Source organism: Heteronotia binoei, chromosome 8, assembly GCF_032191835.1.
Source record: "Heteronotia binoei isolate CCM8104 ecotype False Entrance Well chromosome 8, APGP_CSIRO_Hbin_v1, whole genome shotgun sequence".
In the NCBI taxonomy this organism is placed as follows: Eukaryota; Metazoa; Chordata; class Lepidosauria; order Squamata; family Gekkonidae; genus Heteronotia; species Heteronotia binoei.
The window spans coordinates 91,566,712-91,589,903 of NC_083230.1; the positions used below are offsets into that span (position 1 = coordinate 91,566,712).

A 23,192-nucleotide genomic window follows, 5' to 3' on the forward strand; every position below is an offset into this window, starting at 1 on the left:
TCAAAGAGCAGCAGCAGCAGAAGTCTCCTTGTATGGAAGGTAAATAACCACCATTAGCATAAATGTTGCATATGATCAGACTCAAATGTTTAATGACACATGGACATCATACAACTGGATTGCTGTAAGACTGGTGAATGATTTGGTGGTAGTGTGTACTTCCTGGAGTAAAAGAAGTTGTTGAAAAAGAAATATTAATACTTTGGCTTTATCTCTTGAATCAAACATTGAACCAAAGGCATTCTTTTAGATGAATTCATTGGCTTTCACACATTTCCTTTATATGACATGTTTTAAAGAAGAAATAGTTCTCTCAAAGGGCCAGCTCATTAAAAGGTAAGAGCAGGTTTTTGGTTGTTTTTCTTTTGCTTCTACCCACATTTGCCAACCCCTTAAAGGGAGACACCAAAATTAACAAGAATATGCATTGAATAATATGGCCCTCTTTCCTGCAGTATACCTGTGCTTTGAGAAGGGATAGTAAATCCCATGGGAAGGGGCCATAGCTCAGTGTTCAGTCTCCAGCATCTCCAGTTTAAAAGGATCGGGTGATGTGAAAGACCTCTACTTGAGACCTTGGAGAGCTACTGCCAGAATGTGTAAACAATATTGACCTTGATAGACCAAGGGCCTGATTCAGTATATGGCAGTTTCATATGTCTAATACATGGGTGGGGAACAGTGGCTGTCCAGATGTTTTTTGCCTACAACTCCCATCAGCCCCAGCCATTGGCCATGTTGGCTGGGGCTGATGGGAGTTGTAGGCAAAAAACATCTGGAGAGCCACTGTTCCCCACCCTTGGTCTAATATGACCAGTTTGGTGTAGAGCCAGTTTGGTGTAGTGGTTAAGTGTGGTGGACTCTAATCTGGAGAACCAGGTTTGATTCCCCACTCTTCCACATGCAGCTGCTGGGTGACATTGGGGCAGTCACAGTTTTCTCAGAGCTGTTCTCTCAAGAGCAGTTCTCTAAGAGTTCTCTCAACTCTCCCTACCTCACAGGGTGTCTGTTGTGGGGAGAGGAAGGGAAGGAGATTGTAAACCACTCTGAGGCACTGAGTTAAGGATGGGGTATAAATCTTTACTTTTCATCTTCTTCCAATCAACGTAAAGTCCTGTGGCATCTTAAGGCTAGCAATCAGCTCTTCTAGCCCACAAAAGCTATTTGTTAGTCTTTAAGATGCCCCTTTGCTGTTTTTCATCATGTCATTCTGACATCAGAATAATAAAGTACTTGGATATTTGATGCTATGTTATATTGAGATGGGTCTTTGGCCCATCTAGCTTAGTACTGTCTACTTTGACTGGCAGCAACTCTCCAGGTCCTCAGCCAGAGAGGGCTCTTTCCCCATGCCTGAGATCCTTTAACTGCAGATGCCAGGGGTTGAAGAAGAGACCTTCTGCATGAAAAGCTAAGTGCTCTTTACTGAGCCACAGCTAAAGTCTCTCTATTTGACCTCTGAAGTATAAGAGTTTTCAAAAGTGCCTTTGCCATTTATTCCTTGAGGGAAAAGTTGCTATTTTATCAACATTATCAACATTTATCATAACGTCATGGTTCATTCTGTTTTGGTTTTGTAGAGAGTCACTCTCTATGGGTCATCATTACTTGATGGTTCAGTACCCCCTGGTGAAGAGCTGGCAATAGAAGAAGCCACCCAACCTGGACTTGTAACCAAGAATGGGCTTGTTCTTTTTGGCAATGATAGAAAAATGGTAAGCATTTGAGAAGCATGATATGAAATGAAAGATAACTGGAGACTCCAGAAAACATCAGGAGAAAAATGTAATTGTCTGTGGATTTTTATGCAAAAACAGTACTAGCTTTATGATAGTACTGGAAACAGATATTCTGATGCAAGTGTTTAAGAAACAAATTCCTGTTTCTCATGTTTTCCACCTGGCCTCCTCGCTGTCTTTTAAGCTTAAGAAGAATTACACCTTTCTAAACTCATTGACGTTGTTCAGGATTGCACTGTTTTTATATATTTCTTTTTCTCTAGTTGCTGGTAAGAAATCTGCAGTTTGAAGATGGAAGAATGATCCCAGCATCTAAATATTTTTCTAGTGATGAAGTGTCTGCCATAGATCTTACTGAAGAGGAGAAAAAGATGGCAGAAGAGATCAAGGTAGTTCTCCAAACACTAAATTAATATTCTGTTTTAACCATTGAAAGTGTAATTTTTAAAATATTTATTGATTTTAACTGTCTGTTGTGATTTTATGTTGTGAGCTGCCCTGAGCATTCTTCGGCGGGGAGGGCGGGATATAAATCAAATTAAAAAAAAAACATTTTGGGGTTTGAGGAAAACTAAAAACATGAAAGTTTTATTTAAATATGACAGCTGCTATGAAGACAAAACAAAAGGATGTTAAATCCTTCCAATTTCACAAGTACAAATGCAAGATCACTGATGTGTGTTTGTCCTTTGAAAGTAATGTGCGATAAATCCCTAGGAATATACAAACTGATTGCTTAAATATGCATGTAAATGATTTGGGATTTAGTTTGTGTATTTCTTTGTGTATTGTTTTAAACCATTGTACAGTTGCCTGTGGATCCTGCTATAAGATGAAAGGAGGGATGTGCATGTTTTAATTAAATATCAATGGGCAATCTACATATACCAGAAATAGCTGGCCCTATTATAGGTTGGTTTAGAGAGGGAGGGAGAGAAAGAGACACTCAGCCTCTCTCTTTTTTTTCTCTCTCTCTCTCTATGCCTGATTCAAAGGTGCAAGGTTTTAAAAGCTGTAATTTTGGGACAACATACATTTCTGGAGTTCAAAACAATTTAATGACATATTTGAAATGTATCAAAGTACACTAAAAGCAATAAATAGGCAAAAACTACAATCAGAACAAATTTAAACTGCCAGTAGACACATTTGCCAAATGTCTGGGGGATTTTTAAAAAATCTTAAAGCCCTTCTGGTAAGTCAGAGGTGTTTTGTTTAGGAAGGGAATTCCACAGAAAAGGATGTCCCTTCACCTAGTGGGTCAATGGAACTAGAAAAGGCCTAGCTGTTCTGGCCACCTTGAACAATGGCTTTGCTTGCATCATCACCACACGTTTTCCTTCTCTTGTAGTCCATTTGGAAAGGAATTTTGAGCAATGTGCCTGCAATTGAAGATTCTATTGACTTCTTTAAATCTGGAGCGTCCTCTATGGATGTTGTCAGGTAAGTAATTCTTCTCTAATAGTCATGCTCTAGCCCCTCCTATACCCAGGGAGCAGAGTGTGGAGACCTTCCATAAAGGATATAATGTACCTACCTCCCCCTCCCCCAAAAAACACCTTGTTCCAGCCTGCTGCACAGGGCCCAGACATTTAATATCATGCTGAGGCCTTCTTACACACCAATTACATGTATCATAACCAGGCATTTTCCTCCCTGTGCAGTTTGTAAACAGAGGGTGACCTAATTTTTGCTGCCTTCAGCATGACCACTGCAGATGCCCAGGGGATGTGCTGTAACTTTCAGCCTTGCAGGAATTCAAATAACCCTGTTTTACAGACTGTGAATTTGCAACAAATCCCACAGGGCCCTAATCTCAATTGGGACCATATTCCATCAGGCCGGAACAAGGGCAGAAAAGACCCTGGTCAAGGCAAAGCAGATGTCTTTTGCGCCAGGGACCACTAAATCCAAGCTCAAGTATGTGTTGCTCTCATGCTGATAACTGCAAATGACTTGCACATTATGGATGGGACTTGGATGCCAATTTGAATGGCTCTTCCTAGGAATGTGTTCCTCTATACTGAACTCTTTCTGTGCAAGAGCCACAGGGTGCCTCAGGCAACTTTTACCATATCACCTCAAATATTAAAAAATATTGTTGGTATGGTGAAAACTGCACAATCTGTGTGGTAATTCATGCAAGCAAACAACTCACCATGCAGGGACAGCTGTTAGGGGAAACTATTTGTGGTTTCCATTTACCATCTCAGATATCTAAACTGGCCCCTCTTGCATTTAATTTCAGCTCTCCAAATACAGAGTTTGGATTCTGAGGAATGGAAAAAGCCTGACCCCACCAATAGTCTATGGAAATAGGAATCATATTCACACTCTTTGGGCAGATCCATACAACAATATCCAGCTGGTTATTTCCCTTTGCCCAGGGAACTCTGCAAATTATTGTGTCTACATGTAAGATTTCTAACAGAATTCTCAGTGTTTTCCCAGACTGCAAATCCCAGAGTTTTTTTGGGAAAATCATGATATAAAACCTATAAACCTTTGGAGTGTGAATAAAGCTGGAGAGCAGGGGTGTCAAATGTGCCACCCATGGACCAGATCAGGCCCCCGGAGGGCTCCTATCAGGCCCACAAGCAACTCATCGTCGTCAGCTTCCTTCTTCCTTTCTGGCTTCCTTCTTTCTTTGCCAGGCTTGCTCAGTCTCACAGGAGCTATAGAGCAAAGTGTCTATTTTCTCCATTGGCTGACCAGCACATGAAATAACATGTACAAAAACTTGCAATGCCCAGCCATTTCATGTTTTCCTCTGGGTCTTAGGCTCAAAGCACTTACCATGAGATTTCTGTAATGAATGTCAATAAATCAAAAGTAGGTTTGCAACTTACAGATAAACACCTGAACAGCATACTTAAGATTGCTATAGCACATTGTTTCCAGATTTTGATGCAATAATTCAGAGCAAGAGGTGTCAGTTATCGAAGACTGTTAAATAAACAAAATTTTAAGCATGTTTTATTTTAAATATTTTTTAAAAAAAATTGTGTTTGTCTGTGTCCTTCATAAAGTTTATATCTGTACTACCTGGCATTATATATTATGCCACATGTGGCCCAGCGCAACAAAGTCTCATTTATGTCAGATCCAGCCCTTATAGCAAGTGAGTTCAACATCCTTGTAGAGCAAGAGTAGGTAACCTTTTAGGCTGAAGTGTAAAACCCCCTTGTAACATGTACTTGTTTGTGTGCTGGAGACAAAGTGCTGGTAGGGAGAAGAGGGTTGTATTGGCCAGACACACTGGGACCCTCAGCCATGGTATCAGTACTCTGGTTCCCAAGTCTTTTACTGGTCCCATATGCCAGGCAAAATGGTTTGACATGCTGCTGCTTGACATACTTGCCAGGGGTTGCTTACCCTTATCCTAAGGCTGGTTGTCACAGGAAGTCAATGGATTATGCCATTTGCCAACTCCTTTTTCATCTACTCTCTCCAGGCTTTGCTCAAGTCAGAAAGAAAACTAGTGTCTGAGTATGCTTTTCAAATTGCAGGACATACCATTTAGCCTATTGAGTCCCATTTAGGGTGATTGCAGAAGATATAGAAAAGTTGCACAAAAATCCCATTTGGTTGTTTTGATCAATGATTCATCTTTTTTCCTAATCTTATATTTTAAGGATGATTGAAGAGATTAAGCAAAAGTGTGGTGGCCTCGAACTACAGAATGAAGATGTCTATATGGCACCTAAATTTGGAGACTTTATCCAAATGGTTGTCCGGAAACATCGGGGAGAAGACAAGGAGGAAGAACTAGTAATAGATTATGTAAGTTGATTTTTCACTTCACTTCTCTCATATGATTTAAATGGCAAAATGACACTATTATGATACATGAAGAAGGTGAGGATGGAGGGGTTTTGTTTACTGCATGGACCTTCTGGGGGGTTGCACTGCACTTCTGTGCCCTTTGCACACTAGTATACATTGCATTTGCCAGCAGGATTCATTTCCATGGAGTCCAAACAACACGAGACAGTGGAAGATCCGTGGCTTTAAATGAGGATCTGTCCCTTTCATGTCATTGTGTGACATTTAAAGTTTACAATAAGTAGAGAAGATTCGGGTGCCTGCAGCCCGCTGTGCAGCGGCTGGGCTGCAAAGGCACGAGTTTGCCTCCCTGGACGGGGAGAGACAGAGGGCGCCCGTTCTGGTGCGCAGGCTGGGGAGCGAGGTCTGGTTGATTGACAGCCAGACCTGTGCTCCTCTCAGTCTGTGTCAGGCACGTCTTCGGCCCTCCCTCCCGCCCTGCATGTTATGTAGGCTTTTGCTGGTTGCTTCTTTGAGGAGCCGGGTAGGAATTTTTTTCGCACCCTGGCTGATTGGCACTGCTCAGGTTGTGTTTTTGCCTACCCTACATAGCATTGCAGTGGATTGTGGATTTGGCTATTGGGAGGTGCTGTTAAATAGGCAGTCACTTTAGTGGCAGGTTTTTGGGGTTTAGGGCACTATGCAGCCCGGGGAGGACTGTGAAGCATCCCCCTTTTGGGGAATTTGGGGTCTGGCATGATCAACCCTGGGGTTTGAAGACCCGGGTGGAGAATGCAGACTGCAGGGAGACTCAGCTAGAGGGTGCTTTCTGGCGAGACGTGCGTCTGGGTTTGGGCCCTCTGGTGCGGGCCTCCCTGCTGGGCCTGCCCAGACGGAGATGAGGCGCTCAGCTCTGGCCGGGGGGCTGGGTCTCTCGCCCGATATGGCAGGGGAGCGGTCGCGGTGACCCCTAGCCCTGACCAGGCCACCTCTGGTGGGGTATCCTTGCTGTTGATGAAGTTAATTAATAAAGTGGCCCAATTTTATTCCAACACTTGGTGTCTGTCTCATTATTTAAACGTTGGAGATAAAATCAAAATGAAACTGAGCTTACAGATGCATTCATACATGGTCAGATTTAAATTTAAGGATGTCAGCCTTAAATGCCACTATTTTTGCAGGTGTTACGTTGCGCCTCTCGGGGGGGGAGCAAACTGCTCAGGAAGCTGCCTAAGCCTGGCTGCGCCCCCAACTCCACCCCCTCCTCTGCCTGAATGCCGCGCTCCTCCTCACTTCCACCTGCGCTTGGGCGCAGCCCTCAGGCACTGCTGCCCTCGGGCGGAGCGACACTTGGGCGGCCCCCCACCCACGTAACTCCTCTCCACTGTGACAGCACTGGTCGTACGTCGGCGCACACCCTTTCTGCGCCCACATAGCAGCTCGTCTGCTCCCAAAAGACTTTCCACCCCCCCCCACCAGATTGTGCTGTAAGTCCCCTAATATGGTCTCAAAATACTACTACTACTAAAATTCATTGCTCAAGTGCTAAAAAATTAGTGCCAAATATATTTTCCTACTTTAAAAAAAAATCTGTATTGCTTTCCACAGTGCCATTAAATTGTCTTTGAACTGGCAAAACATATTATGCGGCATTTTCATAACACCAAAAACTCATGAACAAACTGAGGTTTGACTGTAATTACCACAAATCTGGTTTATTTTGGAACTACACATTCCCTTACTCATCCTTTTAGGATATTGTGGATTATAAACCTACTTACTGACAGGAGAAATAACCCTGGATTTGCTATGCTGGCTGTACCTGGCCATCCCCTCACAACAAACTGAAGACCTTCCAAACCAGAAAGTCATCAATCCACATGCAGCAGGGAAGGGAAAGGAGAAGTACATGAACAATGAAATATATCATGCTTGTGGTTATCACAAAAAAACCCAGAGCTGTAATGTTGGTATGCAACCAGACACCCTCATCTTGTGCATTGCTTTAATGGTGTGGCAAGTCTTGTTCTCATGCTACTAGGTATTTGGACAAACTTGTTAGGTATAATTTTTATTCATTTGTTGTCTCATTAATATGATCTGATAATCACATGTATACTTTGGGCTCTTGTTATGTCTTCTGTTTTCCACCAAAACATGTTCACCTGTGCGTTGCATACAGAAGAAATTAAAACTTGTGATCTGTTATGCTGTTAGGTTTCAAAAGACATCAACAATATGACTGTAAAGATGCCATATCAGTGTTTTATCAATGGACAGTTTATAGATGCTGAAGATGGCAAAACATACGACTCTATAAATCCAACAGATGGATCAGTGAGTAGACCATGTAATGTACATTGTGCCTGCTCACTAAAGTCATTGTCAGTGACTATATTCTGTATGACCCCATGTTCTGTGGGGGGTGGGGTACCAAAGACAGGGCCTTCTTAGTGGTGGTATCTATACTGTGTTTCTCCGCCAGTGATAGGACTTTCATAACAATGTCTAAGGAATTCACTCTCCCTCAGTCCCTGTATCTACATTCAAATCTTCTCCCAGGGATTATCCACAAAAGCCACAGCAATAGACTTTACTCTCAAAAATACTACTGTAATTTTTTAATGTCTTTAAAATTTACCATAAATTATAACTAATAATGGAATGCCTGTAACCATATAAAAGTCCTTCTCAGAAAAAGTAGGCTTTTTGTTTCTGTCATCACAGGACCCAGGTACTTTGGCAGAGTGATCAGCAGGACATAAGATACAAAAGGCTAAGCTTGCCTGCATTCTTTTGGTGCCAGATATAAGACAAGCCTATAAGACCCCCTTTAGTTGGTTTTTTCGATCCTACCTTATTACCAGTGGTCTGTAGTTTTTAAAAGCTGTTTTTGTTAATACTATTTCAGTGGTTCTTTATTGTCTTATCCTGTTTTGATGGTTGGTTGTATTTTGACTTTGATATTTGTCTTGGATTTTTATTATATTATTATTTTATCATTTATATTGTAAACCAATGTAGATGTAAGTATAGAGGTGGGATATAAGTCTTTTGAACAAATGCATAAAATATTGCTAATCCTTCTACCTAGTTTATGCATGGGAGTAAAACTGGAGTGGTTGATAGGCAAGAAACCCTGTCTGTTGTTCTGGCACAATTTGTTTTGATGGATTAGGCTGAAGATTGATTAATGCATAATGATAAATGATGGAATTCACTCCTTTGTCCCTTCTCCCCACACAAGCCTAGTAAAGAATACAAACCTTAAAATCTAAGTAAAATGTGAGCTAGTGTCTCCCTATCTTCATGACAGGTGATTGCCCAGGTGTCTCTGGCTACAGTCAGCGATGTTGACAAAGCAGTTGCAGCTGCAAAGGATGCCTTTGAGCACGGTGAATGGGGAAGAATGAATGCAAGAGAACGAGGGAGGTTAATGTACAGGTAGGTTGATAATAAGAAATAAGACTTAATAAGAAAGTCACCTTTCCTTATGTTTGTACCATTTTAAGCTATTTTGTAGCTTCTGCAAAATCATGATCTGCTCCTTCTGAATGTCATTTAATTTTTTTCCCTCTACAATATATATTACAAACTCAATGCTAATGCAATTGTATTGGCAAGAAATTTCTATAATTTTTAGCCCTGGGCAGCTCTGTATCTTCTACCCTTATAGGGTCTCTCTGGACATCGAAGTTAACCCCTGGGAATCCACTTGAAATAGGGAGCAAAAAATCAGTAGAAAGTAGTTTACATTAAATATGCATCACATCCACCTGTTTAGAAATAAGGTGTTTAAAAAAAATTAATTGTTTTGTGGGTATCTTAAATTGCAACAGGGCAGGTCAGTGAACTTCAATAAACTAGCAAACAATTGCAAAAGCATTGCAAATATTTTCACCAAAGGGAAGTTGTCAGTGGATTAAACACAAAACTGTGTAACACCAACAGCTGAAGATACAATAAAAATGAAAGCACTAGAAGATGGCGCTTTCTGTGAATTTAGCTGTTGAACCATTTCAACTGTTGAAAATGCTCAAAATACAATGAGGATTATTTATTAAATTCAAACTGCAATAAATTGGCTTTGAGTATCCATTTTTATGTCTGTTGTTAGTGTGCTGTCCTTTGTTTGCAGGTATATTTGCTGGAGTTTAAAATTCTCATATTTTTCTTCATACAAGTTACAGGTGTGCATACATGCATGGTTTCAGAACTCATCCCCCATGACAGCAAGACTCCCTCTTGTAGTAGTTTTGATCAAAGCACTTTTAAAAGAATGAACACAAGTTAACAATGGTTGAGAACAGCCAGCCAGCTCAGGGCAGCATCTAGCTGCCGTGGAAGTGAGTTGACCAGAAAAGGAGCAGCTGAGAGCCTCTGGATAGCACACGGCCCACCCCCAGAACAAGGATGGGCTGTGTGCACCCTGGAGGAGCTTCCAGAGCACTTGTGCGCCTGTCAGCCACTCCCTGGGCACTTCCTGGCTGTCCAGATGCCTCGGAGCTGCTTCAAAATTTAAGTACCACTTTGAAAGTGGTACCTTTCTAAGGCCTCTACAATTCGGTCCAGGATGGACTGCGTGCAGGACAGGGATGGCAGGCAGATGTGCACATGTGTACATGCTTTTTGATCCACCTGCCTACCGTCCCTGGGGCAGCTTAAATCGCTCATCTGTTATCCACCAATAAATCCTTTTGTAGGCAACAAAGAATGTATCTTGCAAGTTGACAAGCTCCCCAAGCTTATGACTCATTTTGAAACGTCTTCAGAAATAGATAATAGTGACAACCATCCCACCCTCATAAAGAAGGTGCTGATAGTATGAAGACTAAAGATTGAATCTTATCAAGTATTTTTACAACAGGATTTATTGCTTACTTGTATTATCTTGCAAGTTCTGTTTGCTGTATTTGTTTATTCTTCCCGATAACTTCTTTGTTGTTCACAACTGGATTGTTAATTGCACGTAATCACTTTTTCATTTTTCTGTGGTTACATTTTGCTATTTTCCTATAAGTAGGTATATTACATTTGTGTTGGTAGATGAGTGTCTCTTGCAGTCACCCCATGATTTTTCCCCTTACACTGTGGTTATTGGATCCTTCTCCTTTCTTGCATTGACTTGCCTAAGGATCCTTCCCCTATTTTTTTTGTTCATGTTTTTAATCAATACATTTATGTGCTCATGAGCAATGGGTAACCTGGGAAGAGAAACATGACCTGAAAATTGCAGCAAGCTCTTGTGCACAGTCAGTCAAACTCAATAAGAATGAGAGATCACTAATACATGCATGTCACTCTTCAAACAAGATTAGTTAATTTGGAACACCAAGATTCAAGTAGAAATTTAGATGGAGTATTCCATAAGCATCCCCAATTGTAATTTTAAGGGTATTTCTATAGAGCAGTGGGTTAGATTTAATGGACCATGAATGCAATGAGGTCATTGAACAGATCTCTCCCTGTGTAGCCACTTCACACCCTCACCCTGAAATGCTTCTTGCTACTGGTCTCCCCCTACAACTCACTATGTTCTGGTGATTCTATCAACCTTCATGAGGTGAGCTGTAGTGGGAGACCAGCACAAGAAGCAGAAATCCCCCACTGTCCACAGTGCTACCTCTTGTTCCATTCATAGAACTGATGCATTCCATTTATGTTTTTCACCAGAGGGCACTAGTGGCACATAAGATATGAGACTGATTTTGCATATCTGTTTCCAAGATCAGCAGGATAATAGAACTTCCATATGGAGAGTTCTTCAGTCTTTGGCATGTTTATTCCTCACATAAAAGAATCATATAGTACCTGTGCAGAGCCCAAACCTGACTTCTACCCATTTATATAGTCGATTCTGGGAATCCTGGGCTTTACACTGGCAGGTGCTGTGCTGGCAAAATAAACTGCCTGGCACATTGTAATGTCTTTTTTTCTTGGGTTTGCTTCCTTTACTTACTTTACCACTGGGGCACTTGTACTTTAGATCAATCTTCTGTCTGATGTTAACAAGCAATGAAAATTTCCTTTCCTGCATCAGGAAGTTCCCCATATGAGTACGCAGAAATGTGAAATGTTTCTTTCCAACCCTATTGTCTGTGTTTTTGCACTATGAAAACCACAATACTCAAAGAGTGCAATCATTTCTCTAAGTCAGTGGTTCTACTCCCACCAGTAACTAATTCAGGGCATTTATTGAATCAAACCTGAATTGTCCCTATAAGCTTAAATGACTATACTGAGGCTATTGTACTTTAGTCATATCATGAGAAGACAAGACTTATGGGAAAAGAAAGTGATGCAAAGAAAAGTTGTAGGAAAAGAGGAAAGCCCAACATGGAATGGATTGACTCTATTGTCAGTTTACAAGAACCGAGCAAGGCTGTTAATGATAGAGCTTTGTGGAGGTTATTAATTCATGGAGTTGCCTTATGTTGGAAGCAGTTTGATGATTCAAAACCCACACATCTGCGTGCAAATATGCCATTTTACATTTTGTGTTCTGTGTCTTTTCTGTTTTAAAGACTTGCAGATCTGATGGAGGAACACCAAGAGGAACTAGCAACCATTGAAGCCATTGACTCAGGAGCTGTTTACACTCTAGCTTTGAAGACCCATGTAGGGATGTCAGTGCAAACATTCCGATACTTTGCAGGATGGTGTGATAAAATACAGGCAAGCTAATATTGGAATTGGCATTGATATTTAGGGAACAAAATGGTATTATACTTTTGTACATATAAGTATATTCTGGATGATCAGTCTAAAACACTTATTGTCACTCATGCATGGCATGGAACAAAGAAATCCCTTCAAAAGGTACTGTTTCAGATGCAAGAAGATCACATTGTCAGATCTGGCTTCTGCCAAAAGAGACGGTGATAAACAGCAAGTGTAGACTTCGCTAGCTTCTCTGAACTGGGAGCTGATGTATGGGAACTGGGAATAACACCTGGCTTGGACTGGTGTGTGGCAGGTCCCTCTTTTGGATCAAGTGGAATAGTAGAGTACAGGCTGACTTTTCACCCAACATCTCTGAGATTGCCACATTCACTGTGGGCTCCTGTCCTGACACAAATGTCTCACAAATCTAAATTGCAAATTTGCATGGGGGAGTGTGTGTGTGATTATTTTTCCATTTATTCCATGCCCCAACATTGTTGTTAATTATCTGTGTGCAGTGTTGTTGCCCAGATATTCTGAGCATTCTGAAATGCAAAATCTCTGTTTGGGACAAGGAAGAGGTCCCCTTCATATTCATGTGCAAAGACATGGGCTAGCACCACAGGGAAGGGACTCCAACACACAGGTATAAGTGTGTGAAGGGTAGCAGGGAAAAAGCAGGTACCTGTGCATCCTCTATCCCACATCTGTCTGAAGCTACTTCCTGAAATATTGATCATAGAGTCAGGCAGCCACAAGATGATTGGAGGAACAGAGATGGGAATGAGCAGGTGGTGCCTGTTTTGTCCCACCATGAACCCCTAGTCATTTGCTTTAGCTATTGGTACCAGGTCAGCTATGCTTCTGGTGCCACCCGTTCAGATCCAGAATACCCTCTTCTGAATCTGATCACAAGCAAAAAAAAAAAAAGAGAGAGAGAGAGCGTAAGTAAGCAGGACCTCTTTTTAGTAAGGGAAGTGAGAAGTGCTTGTTCATTTCAGATTAAGCTCCCATTTCTGTATTTCATTTTGGAGAGAGAGACTATTGGAGGGCTATTATAACATAATTTCAGTGGGGTTTTAAAAAGTGATAAATAACAATTCACCATCAGTTTCTGAACTTTAAGAAATATGAGTCTTTATCCCAGCCCAATAATTCTTGGGATGGGTAAATGAGTAATTGAGGGATTTGCAGGTAAAGCACAGCCTCCCTGCTTGCAAGCATTTTTTGCTTCAAAGTGGTGGACAGACATGGACTTTGTGAGCAGGAGTTCTGTGCATACACTGACACGCGTAGATATCTGGACTGGGAAGCAACCATATGCACATAAAGTCTATGCCACTTTTGTAGAAGATAGGAACGGAATTGATTTCCAATAATCTAATCCAAATGTCATTATGCACACTTACATAGCAGAGTAGTTGTACATAACAGTTCTTAGTTTAGTTAGGAAAATATTTTAGGATAGGTAAAGTATTTAAGGCATATGAAAGTTTATGTGTTGGAAAGGCCAAAGTGAAGAGATGTGAATGGTGGTGAAGGGAGAAACTAAATGAACAGCATTATGGTATATTTAACAGCATTTGTTGGTTGGGGTGTTTTTGTGAAACATTCTATAATAGCAGAGGTTATTCAAACATGTTTGTATTGTTTAATTATCACTGTAGGTTTTTTTAAAAAAATGTTTCTTGTTTAGGGAACTACCATCCCAATTAACCATGCACGTCCAAATCATAATTTAACTTTCACCAAGAAAGAACCTTTAGGGTAAGATTAATTCTTTTTGCTACTGAAAGTGGACTAGATAAAACTTTTACTGGTTGCAAAGCTACTCAGTCTATGTTTTGAAACCTAATTTTGTTTCTGTATCATCTCTCCCCTCCCCACCAAACTACAGTGTCTGTGCAATTGTCATTCCTTGGAATTACCCACTGATGATGCTTGCATGGAAAAGTGCAGCATGTTTGGCTGCTGGCAACACCTTAGTTCTGAAACCAGCACAGGTAAGGGCCAATCATGACTTCAAACAGGACATTGCTGTAAAACAGGGGCCAGCAATCTTTTGTCATTCAAGAGTCAAACTACATCAAAATTCAAGCAAGATATCATCCATGAACCAGCACAAAAAAGTCCTTTTGCATAACTGAAACTGCACAGTATCTGTACAACCCATGAAGTTTCTTTAGCCCCAACACTGCTTGTTGCAAGTCCTTTATTAGCAAGTGGCAACATGAGGTCTCACTATACACAGGAGCATCCTGCACAATTATTTTCATGCCCTGGCATAAATCTGTGCTCAGATATATTGGCAATTGTTCATGTCACTCATTTCCCTTTCTGTTAAGGATCTCAAAGAAGCCCTTTTGTCTGAAAAGAAAAATAATATCCTTGCCTGCCATTCCCTTCATATACCAATTATTCTAACATCTCACCTTCTCCTCCAATATACTTCAACTGAAAATTTTGATTTTCTTTTTTTATAGAGCCATATTTGGATCTAGAGCCATAGGTCACAGACCCCTACACTTAAAGTTCTACTGACCTTGTCCACTTAAGAAAATTAACTGGTAAATCAATTGTGTATTATTGGTCAAGAGAATTACTATGTACCTACACTGGAAATCATATGTAGCATGCTGAGCAGATCAGTGGTTCACCCATATATTAGATCTCCATGTCATGGGAAAAATGACATAGATGCATATCCTGGACACTTTCACTGCAATATGGAAGACATTTACTGAAATATTTTGACAAGGCAATGACACATCTAACAATACAGTTGGCCAGACTCCCCTGCCCAGTGCCTTCTTCCCATTTCCTCTCCATCTTTTTCTAGTTTTATTAGCTCTCTTCCCTCTTCCCACCTTTTAAAAAAAATACTCTTTTTTCAATTCATATATCTCCAGAGATGCTTAACTGTCTCATGTCACAGGGGCACATTATTCATAGCCTAGGGTGAATGGATTGGGTTTAGAAAAGTTCCTACTCTTTCATAAAAGAATTGGGCCTGTTTGTCTATGTTTGTCTTAAACATCAAAAATAATTAAGCATTTACACCTTAGAAACAAATGAAACATGATGATGTATTCAATAGCAAGGAATGGCATGAAACGATGACAGGGAAAGATCTTAGAGAATCACAGTGACATTTGATCAGAAGACCCAAATGAACAAAAAAACTACATAACTCATGATAGAACAATATTCTATGTTATCAATAAAATATTAATATTATTGCAGTGTACTGCATTCCAGGAAGTGCTAGCATAATGGATCTTCCCTCTTCGCACTGCAGCCTGCTATGCTCTCTGAGTCTTGCTTATAAGGCCACGGACTCTCAGGAACAACATGGGATACAACCTGGGGGGCCTACAGGTACAGTAGGAATTTGTAGAAATCTAACACAAATAGAAGAACCAGCAGACCTAGGGAAGGAACCTTCAGATACCTGTTACAGCCTCATTAAAAATGTAATCTGTTTAATGGTTTGATGCATATACATCAACCTTGTTATCCTGTGCATTTTTACTTAGGTCACTCCTCTGACTGCCTTGAAGTTTGCAGAGCTCTCTGTCAAAGCAGGATTTCCCAAGGGTGTTATAAATATTCTACCTGGTTCAGGTAAAAACAGTGATGTAAATGAGAGATATATTTCTGTTAAAAGCATAGCTTGGGTGGAGTGGAGGGGGGCACAGTTAAATAACCAAAATAATCTCTGATTATATTATCTGAATGTTCATTCTATTTCACTTTGCATATTTCATCTAGGTGGCTTAGTAGGACAACGCTTGTCTGAACACCCAGATATCCGTAAACTTGGATTTACTGGTTCAACACCAATTGGGAAACAAATCATGAAGAGGTGAAGTATTTCTTGGATTCTTAGCATTCTTAATTTTTCCTATTTTCAGGACCCAGAGGGGCTTCCATGCCACAAACTGCTTGACTCCTGCTATGCATGAGAATCTTCCCCCCAGACACCAGTTGGGGGATTCTCCCTCAGTGCTCTTGGTACCGGTGATAGTGCCTGCAGTTGCACACACACATTATTTGAGCACTCTCAGGAGTGTGATACGAGGGCTTCTCCTACCACTGCCATAGCCATGTAAGCATGCAAAGAACTATCTGCATGAAACAACCCATTTCAGTGAATGGGCTTTACCCTCTTATTACCTGGGGAAGGAATACATGAATGAAGCGAGGTTTTGTTTGTGTTTGTTTATAAGAACATAAGAGAAGCCATGTTGGATCAGGCCAATGGCCCATCCAGTCCAACACTCTGTATCACACAGTAGCCAATACACACACTGTGGCTAATAGCTACTGATGGACTTCTGCTCCATATTTTTATCCAATCCCCTCTTGAAGCTGCCTATGCTTGTAGCCGTCACCACCTCCTGTGGCAGTGAATTCCACATGTTAATCACCCTTTGTGTGAAGAAGTACTTCCTTTTATCTGTTTTAACCTGACTGCTCAGCAATTTCATTGAGTGCCCACAAGTTCTTGTATTGTGAGAAAGGGAGAAAAGGACTTCTTCCTCCATCCCATGCATAATCTTGTAAACCTCTATCATGTCACCCCGCAGTCGACGTTTCTCCAAGCTAAAGAGCCCCAAGTGTTTTAACCTTTCTTCATAGAGAAAGTGTTCCAACCCTTTAATCATTCTAGTTGCCCTTTTCTGCACTTTTTCCAATGCTATAATATCCTTTTTGAAGTGTGGTGACCAGAATTGCACACAGTACTCCAAATGAGACCGCACCATCGATTTATACAGGGGCATTATGATACTGGCTGATTTGTTTTCAATTCTCTTCCTAATAATTCCCAGCATGGCGTTGGCCTTTTTTATTGCAATCGCACACTGTCTTGACATTTTGAGTGAGTTCTCTACCACGACCCCGAGATCTCTCTCTTGGTCAGTCTCTGCCAGTTCACACCCCATCAACTTGTATTTGTAGCTGGGATTCTTGGCCCCAATGTGCATTACTTTGCACTTGGCCACATTGAACCTCATCTGCCATGTTGACGCCCACTCACCCAGCCTCAACAGATCCCTTTGGAGTGCCTCACAATCCTCTCTGGTTCTCACCACCCTGAACAATTTAATGTCATCTGCAAACTTGGCCACTTCACTGCTTACTCCCAACTCCAGATCATTAATGAACAAGTTAAAGAGCATGGGACCCAGTACTGAGCCCTGTGGCACCCCACTGCTTACCATCTTTCACTGTGAAGACTGCCCATTTATACTCACTCTTTGCTTCCTATTAATTAGCCAGTTTTTGATCCACAAGAGGACCTGTCCTTTTACTCCATGACTCTCGAGCTTACTAAGGAGCTTTCGATGAGGAACTTTATCAAAAGCTTTCTGGAAGACAAGGTAAACAACATCTATCGGGTCTCCTTTGTTCACATGTTTGTTCACCCCCTCAAAGAACTGTAACAGGATATTGAGGCAAGATCTTTCCTTACAGAACCCATGCTGAGTCTTCCTCAATAACTTGTGCTCATCAATGTGCCTACTCATTCTGTTCTTGATAATGGTTTCTACCAACTTTCCCAGTATTGAAGTCAGACTGACTGGCCTGTAATTTCCCGGATCTCCTCTGGAACCCTTTTTAAAGATGGGGGTGACATTTGCTACCTTTCAGTCCTCAGGAACGGAGGCAGATTTAAATGAAAGATTACATATTTTTGTCAGGAGATCCACAAGTTCAACTTTGAGTTCTTTCAGAACTCTTGGATGTATGCCATCCGGACCTGGTGACTTATTCGTTTTTAATTCATCCATCTGTTGTAGGAACCTCCTCTCTTGTCACCTCAATCTGTCTCAGGTCTTTCAACACCCCCTCCAAAATTAGCGGTTCTGGAGCGGGCAAACACTTCTTGTGAAGTGAAGACAGAGGCAAAAAATGCATTCAGCTTCTCCTTCTTCTTCAGTAATCCTTTGACCCCTTGATCATCCAAGGGCCCCACTGCCTCCCTGGCTGGTTTCCTGCTTCTAATATATTTGAAGACATTTTTATTGTTGGTCTTTATGTTTTTTGCAATATGCTCCTCATAGTCCCTTTTTGCCTGCCTGATCACAGTCTTGCATTTGATTTGCCACAACCTGTGTTCCCTTTTATTAATCTCACTTGGACTAGCTTTTCACCACTTACAGGAGTCCTTCTTACCTTTTACAACTTCCAGTACTTTGTTTGTTAACCATGCAGGCCTTCTCTTAAACCTGTTTGTCCCTTTCCTAACTTGTGATATATATTTTATCTGAGCTTCTAGGATTGTAGTTTTAAATAGCCTCCAAGCTTCCCCAAGGCTTTTGACTGTATTTACCTTTCCTTTCAGTTTCCTCTTCACATGCCTCCTCATCTCAGAGAATTTACCCCTTTTAATGTTAAACGTGGTTGTGCTGGTCTTTTGGGGCAACTCCCTATTTATACAAATGGGGAAATCAATAACGTTATGGTCACTGCTCCCAAGCGGTGTGATCACTTTTACATCTTTCACCGAGTCTTGGGCATTACTTAGGACCAAATCAAGATCGCCCCACCCCTGGTAGGTTCTGTGACCATCTGCTCCATAGCACAGTCTTTGAGAGCATCTAGAACCTCTTTCTCTTGACCTGAACACATATTGACCCAATTAATCTGCAGGTAGTTAAAATCACCTATTACCACCCAGTTTTTACATTTAGCCACTATCTTTAATTCTTCCATCATATTATAATCGTCTTCTATCTTTTGATTTAGCCCTTTAGCTCTCGCGCCTCTGGCAAGGCACAGCTTAATAATGCAAAGAGGGTGGGGAACATAGCCACTCCTAATCAATCAGTAACAATCACCTTCAGCTCACTCAAACCAAACAGACAGCAGTTCCCCAGCAACCACAAACTCAGAATTTTCAGCAGCCACACAAACTCAGAATTTCTCAGCAACTTCCCAGCTGCTTAGAAAGCCAGACCTCACCCTTATAGCACTTATTCTCTGCTCTCTCTCAGAGCTCTCTGAAATGTGCTCAGCCTCTGGCAAGGCGCAGCTTAATAATGCAAAGAGGGCGGGGAACACAGCCACTCCTAATCAATCAGCAACAATCACCTTCAGCCCACTCAAACCAAACAGACAGCAGTTCCCCAGCAACTACAAACTCAGATTTTTCAGCAGTCACACAAACTCAAAAATTCTCAGCAACTTCCACAGCTGCTTAGAAAGCCAAACCTCACCCTTATAGCACTTATTCTCTACTCTCTCTCAGAGCTTCTCTGCTCTCTCTTAGAGCTGTCTGAAATGTTTATATCCCATCCAGGCTCTAAAGAGGTCTGAGTGGCACACATAGCTCTCCCCTTCCTTTTTTATCCTCACATGCCTGTGAAGTAGGTTAGACAGAGAAACTAGGATTGGCCCAAGGTCACCATGTAAGCTTTCACATCAGTTATGGGGAGTTGAATCTGGTTCCTACTCTGACAATGGAGCCTCTCCACTCCAGTATGGGCTGTAAAGACTGAGGCAAGGCAACTGAATTTGTGAGGTCAGGCCCCAGGTAAGCTTACCATGTCCATTAAAATATGTGTAGTAAATAGTCATTTTACTAATTTGATGTGCTAGGGGAGATAAATATGCTCAGGTTTCAAAGGGTGCCTGGTTGTTAGGGAAAGTGCTTACCATGATGCTGATATTCTTTTTAGCTGTGCAGTCAGCAACCTGAAGAAGGTTTCCTTGGAATTGGGTGGAAAATCTCCACTGATTATATTCAATGACTGTGAACTTGACAAAGCTGTGAGGATGGTAAGTCTGCTTTCAGATACAGTTTGTTGCTAGCCATTCAGTCGTGTTTGACTCTTGGCACTTCTGAGCCAGCTCCCTCCATGTTTTCTGATCCTTCTAATTTATTATTGATAATTCAGCCTAAATTTTATCATGATCCATAATTTTATTGTTGTATTGAATGTTGTATTGAGTTTTTTTCTATTGATAAGTCTAGTTGTTAATTGCTATGGCATTTTGTTGCTAATGCAATACAGATTGATCTTGTACTGTTTCTTTGAGTTGTTCCATGCTCAGGCTGGTGTCAATCTTAATGGTGTTTGGTCAGTGTTCTTTGCAGCCTGGTCCCCTTTTGCCACTAACCAATCCAAGCATAATTACTTTTTCAAGTGAGTTCTTCCACATGACATGGCCAAAATAAGTCAGTTGCAGTTTTGTGATTTTTTCTTCCAATGGCATGTGTGGTTTTTTGCATTCCAATACTTGCTTGTTTGTCATCTTTGCTGTCCATGAAATGTGCAGGAATATTAGATACATTCAGGGCTTTTTTGGTAGAAAAATCCCAGCAGGAACCTACCCATTGTCTACGCAATCCTTACAGCATGCAAGGCTTTGCTGTCTTGTACTTCAAAAGTATATTCAGGTGGGTAGCCATTTTGGTCTGAAGCAACAGAATAAAGTTTCACTCCAGTGGCACCTTGAAGACCAACAAAGTTTAATTCTGGGTAAAAGCTTTTGTGTGTATCTGAGGAAGTGTGCATGCACATGAAAGCTTGTACCCAGAAATAATCTTTGTTGGTCTTAGAGGTGAACTTTGTTCAGCAGTCTCTAATACCCACAAAACTCCATGCAACAATGAGCATTAGTACACATTAAGCTGTTTTATACTGAATCAGACCATTGTCTACTCACAGCAGCAGTGGCAGCTCTCCAGGGTCTCAAGGAGAGGTCTTTCCCATCACCTACAAGCCAACCCCAGTATAGCCATAGCCCTATCCAAGGAGGAAATCTAATAGGCTCAGTAGAGCTGTAGATCCAACATTTTAGATGACATGTTACTTTTGTGACTGAGACCTGGTTCATCCCTGCAACCTCTTAACACATTGAAGACTATACCCTTGGGCTGGGGGCCCCCACCCTTTGTAATAGCCAGATGTGAGTTGCAGATTCTCCTTAATTGTCATGTGTGTGGTGCCCGATTCAGATTGTGACTGTGGCATGCATGGAGAAGGGGTTTCAGTCTTCCCTTCATTATCCTGATTTGAAACAATCTGGGGGGCCCGGCTGCTACTTAGTCCAGTGAGGAAATCCACAACTCTACAATCAGGCAGACCAAATTTTGAATGGAGCGACAGGTACAGTTCTTCAGACTTTCTGGTTCCTAATGTGTTTCATGTTATTTGTAATATAGTGTGTGTGCCAATTTGTCATTTCTGCATCAAGCAAGTAAAGACAGAAAAAGCACCACACATCATGGCATTTTCTTTTTTCTTCTAATGCAGGGCATGGGGGCTGTTTTCTTCAACAAAGGGGAGAACTGCATTGCAGCTGGTAGGCTGTTTGTGGAAAAATCCATTCATGATGAATTTGTTAGGAGAGTGGTAAGGGATTTATGCAGTTCTGTTTCAATATCCTTACACTGTGGTCTCCAAGTGTCTGCATTAGTGTTTCTGGCTGTGTGGCCAAATCACACTTTCCTAATGCTCAGTGTGCATTTCAAGTTGTTTCACACCTAATTGGATAACTGATCTGTTTAGCTCCGTGCACTTTGGGAGTGGCTGTCCTGGAAATCAAGCACAAAGGCCTTTCTCCACAGCTATTTGAAAGCCTTTTAATTGGAGGGGCTCCTGAGGCTGGCTGTATGCACTACAGATGGCTATTGCTGTCCTCTCAAGGTGGGGGTGAAATCTGCTGTATTATCAGCTGTGGGGAAGTGTGCATTGTGAATGCGTCAGGTATAGTGACAGCTCAGATTGTAGTAAGGAGGGAAAGGAACAGCCTCCACTGGAGCCAAAGAGACAGTCTGCTATACCAAGATGGCCAGACTGGTGTTATGGTTGGAGTGTTGTAAGCTTCCTTGAACTACAAGGAGACATGGGACATAAAGGTTTTAGCAAATAAAAAGGACCAGGTTCAAAACATTGCTTGCCTTTAAACTTAGCAGATGAGCCTGGGCTTGTATAGATGTTGTGTGGACAAAATGGTGGAGAGGAGAAACATGTAGGCTGCCCTTAACTCCTTGGAAGAAGAATGGGATAAAAATGAACTGAAATTAATAATAATGAATATAAGAGAAGCCATGTTGGATCAGGCCAATGGCCCATCCTGTCCAACACTGTGCGTTGCACAGTGGTCCAAACCCAGGTGCCACCAGGAGGTCCACCAGCATGGCCGGAACTCCACAAGCCCTCCCCCCTCCTCCTTATTGCACCACTTGGAGATGGAATGGCCTTGGCGTCACTGGAGATAAGAGGATGAGTTACATTTTCCTGAATGTACTTAACACTGTTTGTAGATTGTAGTTTCATTCCCAGTATTCATTCCCCAAGCACCAAGAATAGAGCATCACTGCCCCAGACAGTGTTCCATCCATACATACCTTGCAGCTAATAGCCACTGATGGGCCTCTGCCCCATATGTTTATTGTTTAAATGCTTCTGTGCTTCAGGAAAGCAGAGCAATAATACATTTTATATAGTGAGTTCAGTTTCACAGATGTTATCTGGTTGCAGTTGTTACAACAGTCCTGAAAAGTAAGCCAGTATCATTTCCCCTGCTTTGTCAATGGGAGTGACTTGCCTAGGGCGATCTAATAAGCACATGGCAGAGGCAAGATCTGCACCAGGAATGTCTTAGATCACAGTTAATTAGCCACTGTATGCTACACCACTAACATGCCTTACCAGATATGGAATGATGTTATGTCATAATGCAAGCTATCCAGACTTTTCAGGACAAACAAAACCAAAACAACAAAATTAAAGCAGTTCCCCCACCTTGACTTAGTTATAACACAGTGCCCCAATTGTGATTATATTACAAGACATCTTCCAAAGTATTTCCCATCATGCCAGATCTGGTATGGCCTCCTGAAGGAGTGATCTAGTACGAGTGCAATTGGAAAAGTGGGTACAGCAGATACAGGTTCTCAACTGTTAGTATAATCACCCAGCCTCCCATGAGACACAGGTTGCCCACATGGGAAAATCCAATTGTCCATCACTTCTATAGTTTACAATGATGGTGCAGAATACAGTAGTG

The 23,192-nt window shown here is 41.5% G+C and overlaps 1 protein-coding gene across 1 annotated transcript in view; it reads left to right on the forward strand.

Moving 5' to 3' along the window:
- ALDH1L2 (aldehyde dehydrogenase 1 family member L2) overlaps positions 1-23,192 on the forward strand; it is a 39,128-nt gene that overhangs the window by 12,452 nt on the left and 3,484 nt on the right. The window contains exons 7-19 of the mRNA XM_060245582.1: positions 1,581-1,715; positions 2,003-2,128; positions 3,091-3,182; positions 5,375-5,522; positions 7,722-7,841; positions 8,821-8,948; positions 12,029-12,184; positions 13,869-13,934; positions 14,065-14,170; positions 15,704-15,791; positions 15,939-16,032; positions 19,853-19,952; positions 21,434-21,532. Of these exons, the coding sequence (XP_060101565.1) occupies positions 1,581-1,715; positions 2,003-2,128; positions 3,091-3,182; positions 5,375-5,522; positions 7,722-7,841; positions 8,821-8,948; positions 12,029-12,184; positions 13,869-13,934; positions 14,065-14,170; positions 15,704-15,791; positions 15,939-16,032; positions 19,853-19,952; positions 21,434-21,532 (1,458 nt within the window). The remainder of the gene's footprint in view (positions 1-1,580; positions 1,716-2,002; positions 2,129-3,090; positions 3,183-5,374; positions 5,523-7,721; positions 7,842-8,820; positions 8,949-12,028; positions 12,185-13,868; positions 13,935-14,064; positions 14,171-15,703; positions 15,792-15,938; positions 16,033-19,852; positions 19,953-21,433; positions 21,533-23,192) is intronic.